General features: G+C 46.7%; 1 protein-coding gene across 1 annotated transcript in view; it reads left to right on the top strand.

The window, feature by feature from the left end:
• The window catches only part of MCUB (mitochondrial calcium uniporter dominant negative subunit beta), a 419698-nt gene extending 397161 nt beyond the window's left edge, over window positions 1-22537 (top strand). The window contains exon 8 of the mRNA XM_085641372.1: window positions 22289-22537. Within this exon, the coding sequence (XP_085497498.1) occupies window positions 22289-22366 (78 nt within the window). The 3' untranslated portion in view covers window positions 22367-22537. The remainder of the gene's footprint in view (window positions 1-22288) is intronic.
• Window positions 22538-24575: the final 2038 nt, after the last annotated feature.

Raw genomic sequence — 24575 nt, 5'->3', positions numbered from 1 at the left:
CGTGGGTCCCTTCCTCACTTTGCCACTGGATTCAAGATAGCCTTTCTGATGAGGGTTATGAACCCGAAACCGGTCCCAGGATGCTTATTTCCGGTCCAGGAAAGACATGGCTAGGCAGTTCGGGCTGGACTGTTCCCATGAGGCACAGGGTCAGACTGATTTGCATATGGTCATGTCTGAACTGGGGTGGTGGAGTGAGCTAAAGAATGATGATAGATTAAACCCAGATCAGTTGACTGGGGGTGTTTGATTTGCTCAAGCACATCGGCCATCATCCCCTTTGGTATCGCCTCATTCACATGGGGGCATGGCACATGAGGGAACCCTTTGCCTTTGCACCGGCACCCTGGTACTAACGAGTCTAAAGGAAAAGAGGCCATCTGCAGGCACATTGTGCCCCACAAAGAGGTGGTGTACAGTCATTGTACCTCCTAGGGGCACCTTAAGAGGGAAATGGGGTCCCAAGGACCCCCGCTCCCTCCCAGGCAGGGCCAGACTGGGAACCGAAACCGGACCTGGAAAACTGCTCGGCCGCCCCCGGGGGTGCTGAGGGGGTGATGCCGGCTGTTTGCAAGGATTGGTTTCAGCCGATTCTGTTACCGGGGGCCAATATTGCTGGCCCCTGGTAACAATAACGGTCCCCAGGGGCCCAACAGGTGAAACGCCCGGTTCCCGCTACGGCCAGTCCGGCCCTGCTCCCAGGCAGGTTTCTGTCTGCAATGGAAGAGGGTCTGGTGGCTTCAAACAGCTGGTCCGCCTTTCTTTAATGCATTGTAAAGTAGGTCTTGATCTCTCGAAGTAGCTACATGCTTTCCCTAGTCGGTATTTGTAACTGACCAAAGTGTAAGATGAAAAGGTAAACACTGCCAAGCAGAAGGATGTGGGTTTGTAATGAGTTACCTTTCCCTGCATCGAGGATAGAAGGCCTGTTTTGCAAAACATGACGAGTTGCTTGAGGAATTCAGGCTGGATCCTCTATGTAGTATGCATGTGAAGGTGCTAGCAACATCATCTCTGTTTCCATATTCCTGACATAACATAGTCAGAGGAAGCGTGTAACTAAACAAGTTATATTCAGGCAGAACACAGATGATGTTGTTTTAACTGTAAACAGAAGTCCTACTTCGCTCTCTTCTACTTGCGTGGTCTAGTGCTCCCTCTTCTTTTCCACACCAACTGCCTAACTACAATTTCAGCACATTTTCCACCAGTTGATGGTGGTTGAACAGCATATCCTAACAAAGGCAAGGTGGGTGTTGTGGAGTGGGGAAAGCACGGGCAAAGTGTCTGCATAGCTATTGTGTGCAAAGCTGGAGAGGGATTTCATTACTAGAAGTACAAGGAGGATGTGACAGAATCTGCAAAGCTCAAAATCGAACATATTCATTGCACAGCTCTTCGTAGCACTCCAGAGAGATGCCAATGTAGAAATGCTTGCAAAAATTGTGATATGTGCTCACATAGCACGCCGACATAATTCAAATTGGAGAGCATACCTCTGAAAAGCAACATATGTTAGTTTGCCTCTAGTTAGAAGAACATTAAGCCCATAAGATACAATACATCTAGAAGTAGTCCTTTTTCAAACCCGTTTTCCAGCAAACCTACAGTGTTAGCCCTCTAGCAGCATCAGTATTGTCTTATCATTAGGAAGAGAAGGAGCCACAGAGGAAGCAAGCATTGACAAAGCCACTATGTCTGGATTAAATATGCTATCGCATGCTGTGTTAGCACATTGGAGCAGGACGCATAGGAACTAACCAGCTGGAGTGCACAGGGAGGGCTGTAGTTGTTCAGTAGTACTTCTTGTAGTTCAATGTAAGCCCTTGTGTGGAGGAAGATGGATACGCCCAAAAGGCCAATAGCGTTAGGTGAGAGAGAAATCATTCCCTGGGCTCAGCCAAGACAACATTCACAAATTGTCAAGCCAAAGGCCGAGAAGAGGGTGGTCAAAGAAAGTCAATGGTTGAAAGGAGAAGACCCAAATCCCACTCTGTATATTGTAAGCCTTAGGTAGACCTGTTTGACAGCTGCACTTTCAAAATACAGACCTAAATATAATCAGAAAACCCCATGCTTTAGTTAAAATCAAAGAGCACCTTGGGATAAAAAAGAAACGGCACACTTGAAGAACGGTGCAGAGCTGTTTGATCATAAAACGTCTGACCTCTCATAACCTCTCCTGCAAGATGTTTATAAAAGAGTACCTAAAACAGAGAATGTCACAGGTTTAAATGTTTTTTTGCATCACAGAAATCCAAATAAAATTTAAGTCCCAATGAGCTCGGGCTTCAGTTAGAAATGTTGAGGGTTTATGTAATACTAATATATTGCAATCTATAATTTCTGTATCCAAACCAAATGTGAATGCCATGAGATTGTGTTTGATATTGCTATTTTCCCAATATGGGATTGTACATCCAGTACAGTTCCGCATCAGGGAAAGTCAGAAATTGTTTTTTCCTGTGGATAAACCTTTTTGCCTAAACCCCTACGAAATGTAAGGGTGTTCAGTGTCCTTTTCCACTCGGGGAAGGGAGATACTCCTGCCCTTTACTGTAGCAAATTGCTGTCCATTTCAAATGTGGCAATGGGTCTGAGAGGAGGTTGCTAATGTAAACAAACTAATAGGTTTGTGGTCTTTCACAAATTCTCACGGTAACCCCCATCTTTTTTTTGCTAACTCCCAAACACTTGTGTGAGGTTTACTACAAGGAAATTGCATACAGTCATTTTTTTTTTTTTTTTTTGGAAAACCTTTATTGTTCACAGTGGTATCTTTACATAGTGTACATGCACCATCCATGGTATCAAATCAGTTATGCAATAGGTGAGTGCTTGTTTAACAATATGACACAGCCATTCAGCCGACAACCCTGGGGTCCGGCGGCGTTGTACATGGTAGCATTGTTGTAGCCCTTGGACGCGCACCTGAGCAAGTGATAGGTCTATTTTGTTGTGTGCGTGTGCTTGGTGTACCTGATTCGCAGTGGTGTCAGCAAGGATGGCGTTGCGTCCCAGCCCGCGCCGCAGCCACCGCCCAGACCCCAGCTAAAGTCGCGCAGAGCTTCATTAAAAACCTCTGGCTTAGGGGTCCCTAGTCGGTACAGCACCAGCGTCATGTCCGCAGCGCGGGCCGGGCGCGGTGCTGCTGCTTCAGCATAGCTCACTACGACATAAAGGAAGAGCCTTGCATTTAAATCAAGCAATTCTAGTCTGTACTGCCGTATTCGGGCCCATGTGTGTGTTGTGTGGTGCGCGCCCAGTCCCCGAGCGCTGTATCTCTCAATCCGTTGGTCATCGGGGCATGCCAAGCTCTCAACCCTACGCGCCCTCGACAAGAGGTTGCCGCAAGCTTCGGACGCTCCCATCCCTGGCAGGACAGATAGGTCATCGCCGCTCCACCGTCAGAAAGCAGGGCACGCAAAGTAGGGCAGCGCTCCGGGGATGCTAGACAGCGCAGCTACCGTATGTTATCTGCGACAAATCAGGAATCTAGTCGGGAAACACAGCCGATAAGCAAGCCGCTCCCGACGCTTATACGGCAATAGGGGCAATAGGGATGAGGGTTATTAACTCAAACAGGGTCAAGGGGGGGGGTGAGGGGGGAGATCATTTTGCGCTAGTGCGGAGAGGTCAACAGCCGCCCAGTGGGGCACAGCGGGCCCGCGCGCCGCGCGCGGGAGATAGCGGCCGGGAGGGGGGGGGGGGGGCTGGAGGGGCCCCCGGTCTTGTTGAGAGTCCAAAGCATCTACGCAACGCCCACAGTTGGAGTCGTGGAACGCAGGGCGCTCTGCTACGCTGAAGGGGGAGTGGCAGGTCGAGACGGAGTGGTCGCATCCTCCCGCCTGGGCCCCCAGCTAGGCGCTATTTGCACTGCTTCAAGACGGGGCGGCAGTATGTAGTAGGCGTGTGTGCTATCCGTGTAGCGCTAGGCCTCAGGTGTCGGCCTCGCTGAGAGTGGGAGTAGAGGGTACCAGAGGCAAGTGGGGGGGAGCAGGAGGTGGCGCCGCCGCAGCTTTAAGGCCGCCTCCGTCAGTCCACAAGGAAACGGCAGGCGCTAGTGATTCAGGTTACCCCTCTTTCCTGGCAAGCCATCTGAAACGCTTTGAGAAGGTCATCCCAGAGCTGGGCGATGGGGAATTTGCGGAGCCCCGCTATTTCCTCACGGAGGAGCGCCGCGCTCTCCGCGTGCGCCCAATTGATGAAGGAGGCTGTCCAGTGCCTAACGTGCGGGTGGGCCGCGGCCTTCCAGTGTTTGGTGAGCAAGCGCTTGGCCGTTATAAGTCCCATGTCCCAGAAGCGCGCCTGTACTTTGTTGTTTTTTGTGCGCTTATATAACCCCAGTATGCATGCTTCCCATGTATGCGGCAGTTGCCCGTCAGTGTCGCGCACGAGCAATGCCAATACGCCGTCCCAATATGGCCGCACATCTGGGCAGTGCCACAGCATGTACAGAAGGTCTGCTCCCGGTAGCAGGAAACGCTGGCAAGCTGCGTCTGTCAGCAGGAAGTATCTATTTATCTTGGCGGGCGTGAGAGATGCGCGCTGCAGTATGTAGTACTGTATAAGTTTAAAGCGGGGGTTGCGCGGGATGTAGGTCGGGCCAGCCAGGATCTGTGTCCATTCTTTGTCCGTCCAGTCTCTTCCCCTGTCCGTCGCCCAGCGTTCCCGCAGCGGTAGCGTGGAAGGTTGCGAGTGCGCCTGCAGTGCCCGCGCTAGCCAATGTATAACGTGCGAGCCATTGCCCATAACATGTAGATATTGTATAAAGCTGTGCATCGGGAGTTCCACTGCGATGTCGCCCCATGAAGCAGTGAGCGTGCGCAAGAGGGACGCATGTAGCAGAAATTGCCCTGCCGGGAGAGCCGCGTCGTCAGCTAGGGTTGCGAAGGTGAGCAAGTCTCCATCCGCATATAGGTCGCCCAGCGTGTCCACTCCCGCGCGCCCCCAGCTGGCCAAGTGCGCCTCCGTGAGCGGCCCCGTCGGGCCAGGTGTGCCCAGGAGCGGCAGGATCGGGGCATATGGCGTTGTTGCGCACGTGAGGCAGAGGCATCTCAGATAACACCTGCGCGCCACTGCTAGGTACATCTGGGAGGGGCAGCGCGTGCGGGTTATCGGGTGAAACAACGTGTTTATTTGCGTTTGTGTCCAGGCAGCCGCGGTCGAGGCGGTGTCCTCCAGCTGCTTGCCGCCGAGCCATCCCACCACCCATTGCATCTGTGCCGCGAGATAGTATAGCTCCATGTTAGGGACCGCCAAGCCCCCCGAGTCCGTGGGCAGGTATAGTTTGGTCAGCGCCACTCGCGGTCTCCCCTTGTTCCAGATAAGGGTGCGTAGCAGCACCTCTAGCTCGCGGAACAGCATGGGGGGGACATACACGGGCAAATTTGCAAAATAATATAGCAGCCGGGGCAGTACTATCATCTTGGTCAGCGCCACACGGCTGGGCACATTAAGGGGTAAGGTGTTCCAGAAGCCAATTTGCGCTCGGACAGAGGCTTTCGCTCGGAGGAGGTTTCCCTCCAAGACGTCCGCTGGGCTTCTGTATATTCTGATCCCCAAGTAGCGGAAGGTGGTGGGGTGCCACTGCAGCCTGTCCCCACCCAGACTGATGTTGCATTCAGGCGTGTCCGGACTAAATGGGTAGGCCCCCGATTTGGACCAGTTGACTCTCAGTCCCGACACCCCTTCAAAGGTGCGGAAAATGTCAGAGAGGGAAGCGGGGATAGAGGAAATTGCATACAGTCATGGAGTGCAATTCTATAGCAGTAAATGCCTTTGTGATTGCTAGGTATCCATTTTCGTATACTGAACAAACATAAAGACAGACATTTTCGCCCATAAATATTAGTTTAAAGCCAAAAACTGCTGTCTGAGTTGGGCTCACAGTTTTAGAGAAAGATCCATGTAAATGTTTTCATCTTGATAAGGTGATTCTCACTACACAAGGTGATTTCAGAATTTCCCGTTCGCTTATCACCCATCACAATTTTCTTTTCTGTTGCTGTTAAGCTTGCACTCTGTAGTCACTTGGAGATAGATGACCAATCAAGTCATTCTCAAAAGTTTTTTTTTTATGGCACATGTACTACATCACAAGGGAAATCCTAGCAAGGAGTCCCCAGATTGATTGTCTTGAATCGAGTTTTCTTACCAAAGTGTCTTTATCAGCTCCAGAAGGGGTATGGTTGTAACAGTAGCACTTGTAAACATCACTGCATACTGCATGGAGGTTTGCTGGGCAACCAAATGGAATCCAAATCATACCTTCTACAGGTATTTCTGCCAAGACTTTGATACTTGTACTGACTTTCAGGGGGGTCAAGGATTTCTCAAAATCCAATCATTTAGTAGTGGACTCCTCCTCACTTTTTGCGCACTATTCAGCATTCTAATTGTATAGATCCTAAAATGTAGACAATATAGCATGCCCGAGATGGGAGAAAGACTTGCTTGGTAATATTGATGCACAGGGCATGGCTTGGTAAGTAGGTGATTCATAACTTAATAACTGAATAACTTGAGGTCTCAATCTTTATCACTTTCAATTTGAAAACCATAAAAATGCTGCCAACACCATTTATGGGTATACATGAGGCAATGGTAAGAGGAAGCTTTTAAACTAGTTTTAATCCCCTTCTTTACACTGAGGCTGGTTTTATGAGTACCTGTCTAACACTTCTCCTTCTGTCAGCTATGGCTGCAGGTACCTCCTGAGATTGTTGACCTGCTGGATGAGCTGCACTGAGATAAGTGTGTTTATATGCCCGATGTAGCTCGGAGGTAGAATGGATTTAAGCTTTCAGTGTGGGTGCTGTTTTAAGGGTGATGAAGACTTGCCCCTGCAAGGGAGCTCCCTAGTGCAACCCTTACCAGTCTGTGACAAGCAATATTTTGCATCACACATGTGCAGAAAGAAGCCATCATGGGGTCAGATTGGTAGACAGAAAACTAGGCGGTAAGAAAGAAACAGTAGACAGTCAAAATGTAGTCAGCTTAAACTGATTATTTATGAGACAAAAATGTGACGTTATTACATATTCCTGAGGACTTCATCTCTTATGGGGAAAAAAGAAGTGAGCTTGAACGCGTGTATGTGCCACTGTTTATGTAACTGATTGTAAAAAAAGGTGAAGGAAAATATCGTTTTGGAATTTACAGGTGACAATTTTCTTTCCCTGGGAAATATACAGGTACACAGCTCTGACTTGAGACGTGATATATTAGGATTTCATTCCAACGGGAGGTGAAGAGGTTATTTTTGTTGATTTCTGCCAAATATCAGATTGCTTAAGTACACTATTCCATTCCTGGTTTTCGGTGACTGGCACACCTTTAAAAAAAAAAAAGGAGGAGGAGAAGAGAATGAAAGAGCCAGTTACATCTAATCAAATTAGCGTTTATTCTAAATTCATTAAGATATTTCTTTAACAAGGTATTAGTTTGTTTTTGCTTCTTGGTGCATCAACATGCGGTTAGCGTGGTTTAAGTGTAAGCAAGTTTAGGTGCTTAGGAGCTTTTAGCTAGTTTGTTCATTGTACATATAAATAACATTTTTACTCAACAGGTAATTCCGACATGCAGAATGTAACACAGCCTCCTTTCTTCCTGACGAGCCCAGGAGAACCTAGTGTGAAGTGGCAAAAACGGAAGAAAATATTTATAAATTATGCGAGGGTATGTGGTACGAATTTAAGTGCGGAACGTAAACATTCACTATTGCTGCATTGCCTTGGGGGTGAGGGACAGGAGGTGTTAGAACACTTACCGGATCTAAGTGCTTCTGAACAAAGAAACCTGAATGAATATGAAATATGTATATTACAGTTAGATCGACATTACTTACCAAGATTGAGTACTATAATGAAAAGGTATCATTTCGGCCTAAGGGAACAAAATAAGGATGAATCTGTGGAAGGCTTTGTTTCAGCTCTTAGGAAACTTGCGTCTTCATGTAAATTTTGTTCTGCTGTAGAGGAGAGGATCAGGGATCAGTTTGTTTTGAAATGTGCACATGACAATATCAGAAAAGAACTTTGGTTGAAGGATGAACCTCCCCTGGAAAAAGTTATAGCGATTGCTAAACAAGTCGAGCATATGATGAAGGGTGTTGACGAACTGAGTGGTGAGAAGAGTAAAATTGCCTTAATTGAAACTAAAGTAGAAGAGGTGGTGTGTCAAGTACAAAAGAAAGAGTTGAAGGAAAAAGATAAAAGTATCCCTATATCTATTAATGTAGCTAACTCCTCTACTGGTGGCAAGCCTGTTTGTTTTAGGTGTGGTTGATCTGGACATCTTGCAAATTCTCCTTATTGTCCTGGTCTGCGGGCTATTTGCAACACATGTGGTCGGAAAGGTCATTTCGCAAAATGTTGCAAAAGCAAAATTAATAGAGATAACCGTCCTTCTACTAAATATCAACCTGAAGTATAAGTTGTCACCTTCCAGGTTGATGTAAGTAAAGGTGATCATCCTTCTCATATTGTGAATATTGAAGGTGTATCTCTTGATTTCAAGTTTGACTCATGTTCACATTTGACCATGATTGGGGACGATGTTTTTCTGCAGCACTTTGCTAACAAAGTCAAACTTTTTAGAAATGATCTTTCCCCCGTGGGTTATGGTGGTTTACCTATAAAAATGTCTGGATACTTTGTAGCTACCATTGAACTCTGTGGGAGGATGATTGCAGGCAAAGTATATGTTGCTAAGCAAGGTGATTCTCTTATGGGTTGGCCTCACCAACGTTTACTTGGGGTGCGCTTGAAGCCTAATGCCTCTCCACAGGTTCAGGTACAAGCGGTTGGAGATTCTTCTCTCACATTCTTGGATCAGTTTTCTGACATATTTAAGGACACTCTGGGGTGTCTCAAGGGGTAAAAACACCACATCAAAATAAAACATGGGGCAGTACCTGTGGTTGCCAAAGTAAGAAGAATTTTGTTAAATGAACAGGCTGGCGTACAGAGGAAAATTGATAAATTGGTAAATGCAGGAATAATAGTACCGGTTGAAGCCACTGAATGGTTGGCTCCCATAGTCGTAGCCAAGAAGGCCAGTGGGGAGCTTCGCTTATGCATTGACTTACGAGCATTGAATAAAGAAGTCATTGTTGATAGGTTTCCGTTACCCAACATAGATGAGATAGTTAGTACATTGGATGGTGCGAAGTACTTTTCTACTCTGGACTTGGCATCAGCCTATCACCAGGTTGAATTAGATGACTCTTCTCAAGATCTAACTGCCTTCGTAACTCCCATGGGTACTTTTAAATTTTGTAGAATGCCATTTGGTCTTATCTCAGCGGCTTCTGTGTTTCAACGCATTATGTCCCACATTCTCAAAGGCCTTACTGGGGTAAAATGTTATCAAGATGATCTTTTGATTTTTGGTAACACTTTTCATGAGCACAATGTTCGTGTGTTTGCTGTGCTGCAATGTCTAAGAAAAGCTGGGCTTACTCTTAGAAAAGACAAATGCAAATTTGGTTTGGAAGAAGTAAATTAACTTGGCCATTGCATAACTGGGCATGGTGTTTTTCCTAAGAAGGAATTGGTAGATTCTATCATGGGTATTTCAGAACCAGTCAACAAAGAAGAACTTCTGTTCTTTCTTGGCATGGTGGAGTTCTACTGTAAATTCATCCCAGACTATGCTGGTAAAACCCACAATTTGAGCAAACTTACTGTAAAGAATGCGATATTTCTGTGGTCGAGTGAGTGTGAGAAGGAGTTCAGTTCAATCAAGGAGGAACTAAGTAAAGCTCCTGCCCTTCATGCATTTGTGCCTGGTGACCCTACTTTCATTATGACCGATGCTAGTGAAAAAGGGTTGGGTGCTGTGCTGGTTCAGAAAAAAATGGTCTGGATTGTCTGATTGCCTGCACCTCAAGATGTCTCAGGGGGTCTGAAAGAAACTACTCAGTTATAGAGAAGGAGTCTTTAGCCATATTTTGGGCCTTAACCTTAAGGATATTTAAAAAATTGGTTTGGGGAACAAAGGTTAATGTTTTATCTGACCATAAGCCTTTAAAGGAGGTGTTTTCAAAGAAAGGTCTTGACTCCATTTCATCTAGAATAAAGAAATTGATTATTTCTCTTCAAGAATTTAATTTTGATGTGGATTATATTGCAGGTGCCATCAACAAATAGGCCGACTGTCTTTCTAGGTTGGTTGATCTCAGTGGAAATATTGAGGCTGATGTTGTTTCTGACGGTGAGGTTGTTAATGTATGTGAGATCACTGACGGTACTGTTACTTAGGATGATTGGAAAGTGGAAATCAACAAGGACGAAGAGATTAGAAGGGTAATTGAGATGTTGGGAGAGAATAAACGTTTGGAGAAGCCATGGAGCTTGGTTTCTGATGAACTATCAGTGGTTGATGGCATGCTTGCTAGGGGTACAAAGTTGGTCCCGCCGTTGGGTATAAGAAAGAGGTTACTCAGTTTTGCCCATGTTGGCCATCTTGGAATTGTAAGGACCAAAGAATTGTTAAGATTGCAGTTTTGGTGGCCTGGCATGGATATTGAGATTGAGAGGTTGGTTCGTGAATGTGCTGAATGCTGTGCTAGCGACAAGATCTTGAAGACAAAGCAAACTCCCATGGTGTGCAGAAAGTTACCTGATCATCCTTGGGATGAGATTTCAATCGAAATTATTGGTCCATTACATGGTGTGTTCGATACTCCATACTTTTTCTTTTTTTTTATAAGAAACCTTTATTACACATTAAAAAGATACAAACAAAGGCCTACAACCACAAGGGCCGGGCGCTAGAAAGCTCGGGAGCCAGCAAGGCAACGCCATACATTCAAATGAGCCAGAAGCAAAAGCTCCCGAAAGTTCGTAAGCACATATAACAGGCCGCGGCCATAGTCCAAGGGCGATCAAAAAGGACGGTTTCATATTTTCTATTAAAAAAAAAAACAACAACAATAACACACAAACAAGGCAATGAGAGTCCGAAATAGCAGCGTGCGCTCCCCAGGACGGGGGAAGATCCACATTATCTGGAATAACTCTTGACAGGAGGTGGTAGTGGGGGGCGGCGGAGAAGAGGACAAACAACACACAATTACGTAGAATGTGCGGCTAGGGGGACAAAGCGACGTCGACCTCTCGCGGCAGAGGCGGAGCGCAGATATTTCCACGATAGGAATTCCATGGACCCCACACCTTAGTCCACCTCCCAGGCTTGCCTCTCGCCACATACACCGTCTTCTCCCTGAACATACACCAATCCATATTCTCCTTCCATACCGAAATCGTAGGCGGCCTCGGGGAACCTCACAACTGTGCGATATTGCGCTTAGCCACCATGTACCCCAAAGTCACCCACTGCGTCTGCGCCGCATTATAGTCATTTGGTTCCCAGACATTCAGCAAACACCTCCTGGCCTCTGGTAACAAAGCGACATGCGTGACCTCCTCCATTACAGTATGTACCCCGTTCCAAAATCGTACGACCTCCGAACATTCCCATAGGATATGAAGAAAGGTACCCAACAAGCCACAGCCACGCTTACACATTCCATCCCTCGAATAACCTATACGTATCAAACCAGGCCCTGTGACATACACTCTATGGAGTATCTTCAGCTTCACAAATCTAAGGCGGGCCGGGATCGCCACCTCTTTCGGGGAGGCCGCCGCCGAAACCCAATCCTCATCGTCCAGTTCCAATCCGTCGGCCGTCCACGCCTCCCGCAGATGGGTCAGCAAGTCCGTACGATCATTAATACGTTTTTTATAGATCAGAGAAATAGTGCTGTCGGGCACATAGCCATCTAACACTCTATCTTCCAATGGGGAATATTCTGGGATAGCAGCAACATCCGGAAAAACCGAACACAGCGCATGGTAGACCTGTGCATATCGGAAGTACTCCCTATCATTTAATTTGTATTCAGTTTTGAGCATTTCAAACGTTTTAAAGGACCCTTTCGCCCAGAGGTCACCCACCTTACTTATACCAATCATATCCCATTTCTCAAAGCCTTTCGTTTTCCACAGACAACCCAAGCGCTGGGAGGCATACAACGGCGTCGCTCGAGTCAAGCGATCCCTCCACCCCATCGCAGCATTCGCCGCATGCCACACGCGTACCGCAACTTGCGTTGGTCCTGTCAACCGTGCATCCGGAGTCGCCGAATACAGTGCCCTATTGTAATCCCCGCCCGGAAGTAATAACTTATCCATCTCGAAGGCCGGATTCAAAGCAGGACCGTATATCCCGTGGTTCACCGCCGCCAACTGAGACGCCCAATAGTATCTTTTAATATCGGGGAGGGCAACACCCCCATCATACCAAGGGAGTGTCAACTTGGCGAGAGCGATCCTCGGTCGCCCGTCCCAAAACAGTTGGCGCTGAAGACCCTCCACCTAACGGAAATAACGGGCCGGCACGACATCTAGCGTATTTTGTAAAGCGTACAAGAAGCAAGGCAGCGACATCATTTTAAACAATGCCACCCGTCCGAGCGGCGAGAGCGGAAGCCGTCGCCACCTCGCGACGTCGGTCTTCAATCGCTGGAGTGGAGGGAGAAGGTTTCGCTCATAGCGGACCGCGGGGTCCAGTGATATGAAGATTCCCAAATATTTGAACCCCAATGTAGCAATCTGAATAGGGCACCCCCGCGGCAGGAGGGGGGCCCCGCCCGAGAGGACGTTAACACATGACTTGGCCCAGTTGATAACCAGGCCAGAATTACGACCGAAGGAATTCAATACGTCCACCAATACAATTAGCGACTGTCGAGGAGAGGTGAGATACAGAAGGATGTCATCCGCATAAAGGGAGACACGGTCCTCAAATTCCGGCGTCCATCTAATGCCCCGCAACGACGGCTCCCAACGCAACCAGGCAGCGAGAGGTTCTAAAGAAAGTGCAAAGAGGAGGGGCGACAACGGACAGCCCTGTCGCGTACCTCTCCCCAGCGCGAAGGGACCCGACACCCTACCATTCACCACAACCTGCGCCAATGGGTCAGCGTATAGTAATTTTACCCACCCAATGAATTCAGGGCCAAACCCGAATTTGGCTAGCGCAGCCCAAATATACGGCCACTCTAAAGTATCGAACGCCATGGTAGCGTCCAAAGACGCCAAGATGGCCGGCTCACGCATAAACTCCGCTCTAGCAAGCACGCCATGCAACCGCCTCAGGTTCAGGGCGGTATTACGATGAGGTATAAAACCGGACTGGTCCTGATGAATCAAGTCGCCCACGACCCGAACCAAACGATTGGCCAATACCTTGGCCAGAATTTTGGGTTCCGCGTTCAACAACGAGATAGGCCTGTAGGAGGCACAGCGGTCTCGCGGCTTCCCCTCTTTATGTATCACAACTATGGTGGCAAGACGTTGGTCAAGGGGGAGGGAGCCCGCCGCCCGTGCAGCGAGGAACATGTCACGGAGATACAGTGCTATCTTATCTGGACGCAACTTATATAATTCAATGGGGAGACCATTGGGACCCATGGCCTTACCAGAAGCGATCGAGCGAATGGCCAGAGCAATCTCATCCGGCGACAACTTTGCCTCCATCAATATGCTATCAGCCTCCGAGAGGGACGGCAATGCAATATCTCTAAGCAACAGATGAGAGTCCTCCTCCGAGCGCCCAGAGACCGGAGAGTATACCCCACGGAAGTAATCCGCGAAGCAGTCAACAATTTCTACCGGGTCAGTCACACACACGCCATCCACTCTCTCCACAACCGGCACCACTCTACTCGCTCTCTCCTTCTTGTCCAACCAAGCAATCAATTTTCCGGCCTTATCTCCCACATCATACAGTCGTCCTTGTTGCTCTCTACTCATCCTTTTAGCCGCATCCGTGACCAGCGCTCTATAATCTGACTGTTTAAGGCTGAGAACGTGCAATTTCTCATCCGTAACACCCCGCTCCAAATCCCCCTCCATCTCAGCTATGTCAGTTTCCAGGCGAACCACCTCTTCCCTCCTGCACCTTCTAGCATGGGAAATAAGAGACAAGGCATGCCCCCGGATCACCGTTTTATAACCTTCCCATAGGGAGACAGCAGACGACACTGACCCTACATTATCGTTGAAGTAGTGATCAATGGACTTAACCAGTTCCGCGCGAATATTAGGGTTACGTAAATACCAGGGGTTAATTGGCGCTACTCTTCCCTCTGCCCCAGGAACAACCTCCATCTGCAACAATAGAGGGGAATGGTCAGAAATACCTCGGGCCAAATGACGCACCTAGCCTGGAACGCTGGCATAAGTATATAATCAAGTCTCGAGAGACTCCCGTGGGCCCCCGAGTGGAAGGTGTATTGTGCCTGTCCCGGGTGCATCAGTCTCCAGCAATCTATAAGTCCTAAAGTATCTAGAAAGCCACCCAGCCAGGCCTGGGCTCTAGGGAGATCCCTGGGGGGGTGACGGTCCTCTATACCGGATACAACAGCGTTAAAATCACCCCCTAACACCAGAACCCCCCCAGGGAGTCCCAGGACCAAACGCCCCAAATCAGCAAATGTAGCCGTCTGCAATCCCGGTGGCACATAAACAGCAACGAGCGAAACAGTTCTACCCTCCCATCTCCCCACCAATGCTGCATATCGCCCTCTATCATCGTGGAGCACCTCGTCCACCTCCAACGGGAGAGAGGCCTGACCAAGATACCCACTCCCCTAGAGCCAGAAGTGAAACCAGAGTGAACAGCAAGGTGATAGCCCCGCCTATTCAGGGCATGGAAGGAGTTCCCAATCAGATGCGTCTCCTGCAGGAAAACAATGTCGGGCGAGATCCGTTTCAAAAACTGCAACACCACCCCGCGCTTGATCCTATCCCCCAGTCCGTTCACATTCCACGAAAGTATTCTCAACCCCCCACCCCGCTCCCGTGCATGATGCCCACATCCCGGAGAACACGACAAGGACAAATCAGCAGCTAACCTCACATTGCCTTGTGAAACAAACAAACCGTCCCCAACACCCCCCTCCCCCACAATATCCCAACCACAACTCCCCCCCTCCCTGCACCCCTGCTTGAGCCCAAACAGCCCCCCCCAACTTGCAGTGTGCCTGTCGCCCTAACATATACTGAACCACAAAAAGAACCCCTGAAGGAGGAAAGGGCCCCAATATGCTCCCCACAACCTCCGAGCATTTGAAGGGCATATTGCACCAAACTTGAGTCCCATAGAGCTAAGGTACAAAACGTCCCCAGCCTAGTCCATCACCGGGAACCAAAGTTCTAGTCCTGTTCCGCCGAACCCTCGCCACTCTCCGCCGTCTGACCATCTCGACCTCGACTCGACTCCGAGGCAGGGTATCCAACCAGTCTCCAACCGCCTCTGGCCGGTCGAAGAAGTGCGAGCGATCCTCGAACTCATCCCGCAACCTGGCCGGAAATAGCATCGCATACTTCAGCTCCATGTCCCTCAAGCGCCGCTTGACGCCCAAGAATCCCAGTCGTTGTTTTTGGACCGCTTGCGTAAAGTCTGGATAGAAGCTGACGAAAAGAATTGTCAAACTTCAGCGGCCCATTCACCCTCGACGCCTGAAGGATAGCATCTCTGTCCCGAAAGTTAAAAAGTCGGGCAATTCTAGGCCGCGGGGGAGCACCCACTTTCGGCGCACCACCCGGAATTCTGTGAGCCCGCTCCACCGCAAAGAATTTGCTCAGCCCCTTGGGTGCGAGATGGTTGACCACCAGATCCTCCACAAAAAGGTCAGCAGCAGGGTTCTCCGATCGTTCCGGTACCCCAATTATATGAACATTGTTCCGCCTGGCCCTGCTTTCGGAATCCTCAAGTCGACGGTCAGTTAGGTCACTGGCCAGCCGTAACCTACGAACCTCCGTTTGCAGGGCGGCCACGTCCACAGTTAGGTTCGACGCAGTGTGGTTCAAAGCATTGACCCGCTCATTCGTTTTAGACAGATCCGCCCTGACCAGATTTACATCGATCAGGACCGCATCCAATTTACGAGCCAGGGTATCAAACTGCTGACCCACTGCAGCCTTCATCTCCTCAATGGCGCCCATGACGTCTATCAAAGTCAAGTCAGCAGATAGGCCCGAGACAGCCTTGGACCTTTCCGGCGATTTATGCGACCCACCAGGGGATCCCTTTGTCTGCGCATAGCGGTCCATGTTATTAGCCTGGGTGTAAACTCCCCGCCGGGTATTCTTGGGTTTCTGCTTGTCTCCGTCCAGTCTCGCCGCCATCGTCCGGTGACCACTGAGATCGGCACCTGCCAGCACAGGAGTAGGGACCAGACAGCTAATTCAAGGGACCACAGCCGTCACGGACTGTAGCCTGTGTATAGTCCGAGATCCAGGCCAAACACTCCGCCATCCACGCTCCTCTGGAAAATCAAGGTCCCTCAGCCGATGTCAGCAAACAGGTTCAAAAACGAAAGTGAAAGTGCGGGGTACGTGACTGTTGTTCACTTCGTACCCGGGCACCTCACCAACTCGAGTTCGGGACCAAGGCAGGAGCAGGCCGTAAACTTCAGATCGCAACCAGTCCGGTTCCCCGAGCCCGATTTGAATTTGGAGAACGGATGGCACCTCAGCTCAAGCTCATCAACAAAAGCCCGTCGACAAAACCAGGATTAATTCAGGATAGACGTGGGAGGTTGCGGAGGCCCTCGGGAGCCTTGAGCCTACGCGGCCATCTTGGTTACGCGCTAGGCTCCTCCCCCCCATACTCCATACTTGATGGTGGTTTTGGATCTCTACTCCAGGTGGATAGAAGTGTGCGCTGCTAGAGATGTTTCCACTGCATGTGTTATTAGATTCTTACAAGATATTTTTAAGAGAGAGAGCTTTCCCAACAGCATTCTCTCTGACAATGGACCACAATTTACCTCGAATGAGTTTAAACATTTCCTTGACAACTGTGGTATACGTCATAAAAAGTGTGCGATTTATCATCCAGAAACGAATGGTGCAATTGAAAGGGTCAATAAAACTCTTAAAGAAATTATTCAACTGGCGAGAGCAGAGGTCTGAATTGGAAAGAATCACTTCAAGACAGAATCTCAGCTTACAGTGTGTCTCCCCATTCAACCACTGGAAGATCTCCGTTTGAACTCTTTAAAGGGAAAATCCCCAATACTTTGTTATGTCCCGGTTGGATGCAATTGAACAAGGGTTTTGTTAATAATCAAATAGGAGATTGGAGGGACAGAGAGCTAGAGAAACAGTCCTTGAGAAAATCTTATGTTGATGAAAAGAAGTGTGCTCAATTCCAGGCGGTAAAAGTTGGTGATTTAGTTAAAATAAAAGCTCCTGTTGGGTGCCAACCATGGTCAAAATATACCAATGTCAGACCTGTAATTAAGATATTCAAAAATGCTGTCAAGACTAGTGATGGGAGAATTTGGAACAAGAGTCGTGTTGTGGTTGTAAATCCCATTGCTTCATCTGATCAGACGGGTAGTAACAGACTTAACTCATGTTCCAAGTTCTCTAATTTCTCATCTTCTTTCTCTGGCCCGCCTAGTGTCTCGGGTGGTGTTAGAGAAAAAAGTCAAAGGGTGCGCAGACTTCCTGTGTACATGAAGGATTATGTTTAGTTTTAAGTTAGTTAATGAAGGATGCTGTGTTCATTCTGGTCATTTTTTGCATAGCACTGTTTATGCAATGATGTTTTGGTGTTTCTGATATTGTATGGTTATTTATCTCTCGCTATGTATTTGTTTTTAATTTGCTATTTTTCTATTGTTGAGGGGGAAGATGTGTGATGGTGTGTATCTTCCTTCTTCCCACTTATGTATAACCCAGAATTAGAAGTTAAAATGATGTTCTTATTCTATTTGAGAATTAGAAGAGCGTGGAGAGTGGGATTCTAGAGGAGAGCAGTTGAGAGACGACTGTTGGTGGTTGAGGTGAAAATAAACCTACCTTCACAACGTACTTTGGTGTTCCTGATTATTCAACCCCTGGAGAACACTACACCTGAGCCACTCTTTTCCTCGCTACACTGTACTGGTGCTGCTCTATTGCTTGTTAGAATTTGCTCCGAATCTTTTACATTGGCTTCAATAAGTGCACACAGGTTATAGGCTCAAATAGAGAGGCAATATTACAATTCACTCGTCTGGTAGAATCACCACTATGGAAACCGTTTTTTCTTTTGTTCCTGCAATTAGAGCTCACTGCTCCCCTAAGCATGGTGGCGGCTTCCTGTAACCCACACTTGGGGCAAATTAATAACTTGATGCCTGTGGCTTATAAACCAAGAATGGACCGTTAAATCTGATTTTTATATGTGAAAATGGCAGAGACCAGATGTATTTGGGGGGTGGGGGGGTGACTACATCTATCTTTGCAACTATCTATTTAGGATACACAGAATAGAGAGCGATGTTTGCCCAGGCCTGGATTGTTTTTTGATTGGGAAATTCCAGCGTGTACTCGAAATGAGATGGGTTCACATTACAAATCTCCAATCATTTACATTTGTAAGATCCACAGTACCCTCCTTTCTAGGAAATCAGGTTTAATCTCTGCAATCTCAGAGATGTGGTTGTGTTCATCTCTTAACACAAGTTTCCCCAGAGATGGAGTTGGTCTTTCAGAAATGCCACTGCCTTTTAAGTGTCCCTCAACCCATCTCTTTCTCCAAATCTGTGAGCCGCAACCAGCAAACTGGACTGTTGTAAGTTTTTCAAAATCTGCACTTTGTGCAACGTTTTTAGTGCCCACGCCTAGAAATAACATGGCCTGTACGCCACATCAATTTTCACATTAGTAATTCCACCTTTGATTCTTTTCCCTTCCATTACATTTCCTACATGAATGTGGTAGCCTGCCGCGTCCACCTTAACCTAGCTTGCGGGCATTTGCATCCTGGCCTTAAACGCTATGAACTTTGGCACTCATGTTTAACACTAACGATGAAAATATTGGTACCTCTATGCACCAGCTACAGTTTTAAACCGTATCTTGTTAAGCTCCCAGAAACCCATGTCATCTGTATAAAAACAACTACAAAAATAAATGTAATTCAGGAAAGTTCACGTAGGTGCTTACGTTGTCTAGCATAAGGTGATGCAGACATGAGCTCCTCTTGTGCCTGTTACTTTTTTAGTTGGAACAACATTCTATGGATGGAAGTCTCGAGTTGATGGAGCAGGGGTCACGCTTCAATGTATATCTAGAGTTAAACACAAAAAAGTATATAGGGCACCAGAGAGATTCCAACTTCATAATACACAAATGCTGTGCCCACCAGCAGCATTTGGTGCTACAGGAACTGTTTCACCTGCCAACTCCAGCTATGCATTGTGGGTAGTCAGTTACAAGTTGAGATGTTGTGGGTGTTTGCCCCAGGAATCGATGCTTCAGAGTTGTGCCAATTATATGGCAATATGGCCAAGGTGTTTTCTCTGCCGAATATGCAACACCTCGCATCCAGAATGAAGATTCGAGTCATCAGGGGGGTGTCTGGGGGTATTGCAGCCCCCCCAGGATTACCTTACCGGAGTTCCATAGGAGACTGGTCACTAAATAGGCCTTTCAGTTTTGTTTATATCATGTGGCATTTGCTGTGCATTCAAAGACAGAGGTCACACACTGGCCAATGTCTTCTTGCAACTTTCCCCAGAATCCTTCCTTTTACCATGAAGAATGGTGTTTACATTACCCTTCTCTTACTGCCAAGAGGGTGAATTTTGCCACCAAGTGACAATTCTCCATGGAGTAAAGAGTGTGAAAGGAGAAGGCTGCAGTTTGTCAAATGTGCTCTAATACACATCAACATTGAAATAGTTCTAAAAGAACTTTACAAATATTTCAAAATATTTTAGCAGCAAGTGAAGAGCATATAAGGCATACTGTTGTTTTCTAACTCTGAACTGTGAGGGATGCAAAGATCGAAACACACGAATAAACTGTACTTGTGTGATAAATGTACACAGAAGCCACATTTCCATAAGTTAATTTGTGTGTTATATATGTTTAGTAGAAAAGATGCATGCCTGGTGCAAATCTAAAGGCTATTTCAAAAAGTCATTTAAATGAAAAATGTGCTCTCTCTACTTGGCAGGACATTACCACTCAACGCTTTACTTAAATATCTGGAACAATATGTTTCAAAATGCGCCACCTGACGTATACCACAACTTCACCATACAGCTGCTGATTGGACGCGGCTCATTTGCTGCACTTGTCCTTTCTGTAGTGCTTTTATATCAAACCCTGTGACTTTGGTGACGTAACACTGATGGCAGCACCCCACACTGCATTGTTCCACCACATCTAGATTGGATACATCACCCAGCCACTGTCAGCCTCAAGCCACTGCCATCTTAAGCCATGGAACATCCTAGATTTATCACATCTTAAATTTGAGCAATTGGGAAATATAATCTACAGCTCATGACAGAGGATAGTATGAAGCTATAATGAGATATTTGGAGAAGATAAAGCACGATTACCAAATTGTGATTATGAAACGTAGCAAATATGGACAAAGACTGCACAGGGTTACCCTAACTGTAACATACAAAGCTGATGTTAGCATAAGAAATGCAAACGTAATTAAAAAAAAGGGGTAGGGATTATATGTAAACAAGTAGACGAGGGGAGACCGGTAGAAACATGGTTTGATAATATAAAGTAACTAGCATTAGTCTTAATCTGTTTTTCGCTGAAGGATTTGCAAATTTCTGGTTGAACATACATTTTAACAAGTTGCCTTCAAGTTCCCTTTATGGGCCTATAGGATTTTTTTCTCTGCCTGCAGTTATGAATCCAAGGTAAAGTGCACGGTAAAGCAGCGGGTAGCATCAGTAAGGAAGCAGGCGTGAATAAAGGCAGGGCAGCATCAGTGGCCTGATTATTGCAGAGGATGAGAGAGAAACAAATGTAACTTAATGGCATCTCATCTAAACTACAGCCTGGGATGAGTAATGTGCATCTGCGCAGTCCTACCTCAGCACGCAGTCACTCACTGGAGCTGTCCTCCTCTACTTTGAAAGAACAGCCAGCATTGCTACTCATTCCCCTGGCTGAATTTAGGTGGTGCATGTGCACGCTAAGGGCCACAAACACACATTGGGGACCTAGGCGAGACCATGGGGCAGAGTTACTACGATTTGATGTAATGCAGCGCAGCAAAGTTGCTGCGCTGCGTTGCGTCAAAGGGAGAGAGCAGTACAGCGCCATAAAATATGGAACTGTTTCTCTCTTCCCCTGTGCTCTTGCACTTTTGGCTCCCTTGCACAACGCACACACCCTTGCACTATAGTGCAAGGGTGTGCGTGTGATGTCTGACATACTTGTTATACTGGAAGACATAGTTTGATAGTTTTTTTTATTTTTTATTTTGTTGCATATTTATATAGCGCGAACTCGACCCGAAGGTATTGGAGCGCTTTACATAGCACCGTATTTACATTACACATTCAGGCACGGGGAGATTAAGTGATTTGCCCAGAATCACAGGATGTGGACGCGACCTCGAGGCTCGAACCCTGGTTTCCTGCACCAGATGCGACAGCGCAGCCGACGGACCACTTCCTCTCCTCAAGTGTCCTGTAGAAAGTTGAAATTCTGGAGAAAAGAAAACCTTTCTCCAACATTATGCCTTCCTCAAGGAGTCTATGCTTTTTACCCAAACTCCTGTCAACCAATATTAGTAGATAGTGGAATGCATCAGAACTGATTGACGGTTGCATAGGAACATCCATTTACCCATGGTATACCCCCTGACGTAAAGTAGTGCTTATTGATACTTGGTGTTACTTTAGGGCTACATTTGCGCTGGAAAGTAAATCCCAATTCAATACATTGTGCCAATTAGCAGCACTTTTGGGACGCAAACCTGGCGCAAAGTGTTAGTGCATCTTGGCCCATAAATATAAACTGACAGAAATACAGGCATGCTCAAGTGAACGCAGTGCAATGCATTTTGTTACCTTTGGCATTAAACTAAGATATATTAAAGCATGTTTTCACCTCCATCACAGCGGGTTTTCATTTTCAGGTGTTCACCTCAGATCGCAACTTTATTTCCCGACTGAAAATCAAATAAATCTTGTTGCTGAACTGTAAATATGTTCCTGTTGATTCAGACTATCTCTAGCCATGGGAGATTGTGGCATTCATTGTGGCATTCATGTGTACAATGTTATGTGGAATTTAAATTGTAATCCACTTGAGCAATCGGACAAAGCATAATAGAGACGATCAAGTTGCACAAATTAAACCTGCAGAAGCTAAAGTCTGGATTGGCTTTCGTGCAGATATTACATGCATTAGTTGAATTTAACATATTGTTTTTGTATTTTTTCCCACAGACCGAGGCCAACCTCAGACGACTTCGTGATCCACTTCAACTGAAGCTCCCCATTCAACAATTCAATCCGGAGTATTGAAGGAACAAATATCTATTCTTTAATCTTTATTTTTAAAGTTGCACTTCTTTGCTTTAACGTTCAAAATTGTTTGTGTAAACAAATGGAAACGGGATACAGTTGGTAAAGTGTTAAAAAAAAAAAATTATCCTGACATTGTTTTAATAAACAACCAACAAAAATTTGCTAAAAGTGTAGTTTTGGGAAAGTGTTTTTCTTGATGGTGTTGTGTGTCCTGGTCTTGGATAAGAAACTGCTTTGACGCAAAGCATCAAGCCAGGAACATCTTGGGGATTTTGGGGGCTTTGAGCAAAATCTATTGTGGGAGACTTTTTCCAAACAACTTTGAATTTCTGATCCATTTTCAGCTAAATCACGGTGATTGAGTCATAACTGAAAATTAAAAAAAAAACGGTAAAAGAACGAAAACAAATAGGCCATTGCTCATTTAGAATTGGCACCATTAACTTCCCTTTTTTCTCAAGTTGCCCTTAGACTGCCTTTTTAAGTTCAAAAGGTCTTTATTAGAGAAGTAAAGGTGTCAATACACAAGAAAAGACTGAAACATAACAGCAATATAATAAGTAGAATAAACAAGTCCATGAAAATAAACATGGAATTAAGAGGTAATAAATAAGTGAGGCTATATAACATAGATCAGTATTGAAAATAATATGCAATAAAATGAGCTATGGAAAGTGCAAAGGAACAAAAAAGGTCAATCAAGGAGGCTTGGAGACCTCCTGCTGAAAAGGAGGCAAATGAGAAGAGCGCTTGGCGTAAACATCAATGTACAAAGTCACAGGTAGCCAAAGGTCGTGTCGCTTTTTAGCCAGATTAAGGGGATAAATAAGAACGGTGTCTAACCTGTGATTATGACATACATTGTACCACCATGCTCTAAAAGAGATATTAGCAACATTTTTCCAGTTTACAGTGATTGCTGAAAAGCAACGGCTAACATCGCGCAGGCCACACATTAGATGGCATCTTTTCTAATGATCCTCGTCTGACCACCAAAGACCCAGTGTATCTATCCTGGTCGGACCATCTTGCGGTTCCTTTCTGTTTGGAATACCATAGGGTGAGTGCTTGTAAAACAGGGAATCACGTAATGGAATCTGCTAGAAACTTTAGAAACATTAGCAGTGACTCCTTTGCGCCCTGGGCTGCTAGTCTTTCCAACTTAGATTCGGGTAGTGTACAGTCTGCAGTTGGTCACTTTGAACAGGTCACCAGGGAGGCCCTAAATGAATTGGCCCCAGTACAGACCCGCCGCCGAGCCAGAAAGAGACCATCTGCCCCTTGGTTCTCTGACTCCCTTAGACTCCTCCGCCAAGAAGTGAGGAGGAAGGAGAGGCTCTGGCATGCTAGCTGGGACTTTAAGAACAAGGAAGTTCACAAACTCCTTGTTAGGAAATATAAGATGGCGATCATTCAGGCCAAACAAGACTACTTTGTAGCCTTAACAACCTCGCTTTCTTCGCCGAAGGAGCTCTTTAAAATCGTGGACTCTTTAGTCAACTTGCAAACTCCTGATCCTGTCACTCCATCCCAAGACCTATGTGATAAGATTGCCTCTTTTTTCCATACTAAAATACACGATATCCATCTGGGTCTTGAGGAACAAAGAGCGTCTATCAGTGTGCCTACCGCCTTGGCTGAGATGAATATGATCTCTACTGACATCTCCCCACTGTGCACCCTGGATTCTTTTCCCCCCCTGGCCCTGCATGATTTGGAGATCTTGCTTGATAAGACCAAGTCCGGCTCGCCCCTGGATACTTGCCCTTTGAAGATCATCAAGCAGTGTAGGGAGACCCTTCTACCTCCACTGCTAGAAATAATGAATCTTGCCATCAGAGATGGCATCTTTCCTCTGGAGTGGAAGAAGGCAGCGGTGAAACCTCTGCTAAAGAAGGCCTCTCTCGATCCGGAAGTCTTAAAAAATTTCCGTCCAATCTCGCTGCTCCCGGCTCCAGCAAAGATGCTTGAGGCACATCTTAACAAGCATCTCGCTGTCTTTGTGGAGAGTTCGGGCTGCCTGGACCCCTCCCAACATGGATTCAGGAGGGAACATAGTACCGAGTCAGCCCTTACCATCGTGCTTGATAAAATCCGCACGACAGTTGATGGGGGCCAGACCGCCCTCCTGGTCCTACTTGATCTAACTGCGGCCTTCGATACCCTCTCCCCCTCAGTTCTTACATCACGCCTGAGGGATGTGGGG

The sequence above is a fragment of the Triturus cristatus genome, chromosome 2_2 (genome assembly GCF_964204655.1).
Source record: "Triturus cristatus chromosome 2_2, aTriCri1.1, whole genome shotgun sequence".
NCBI lineage: Eukaryota > Metazoa > Chordata > Amphibia > Caudata > Salamandridae > Triturus > Triturus cristatus.
This window is presented reverse-complemented; position numbering and strand designations above follow the sequence as displayed.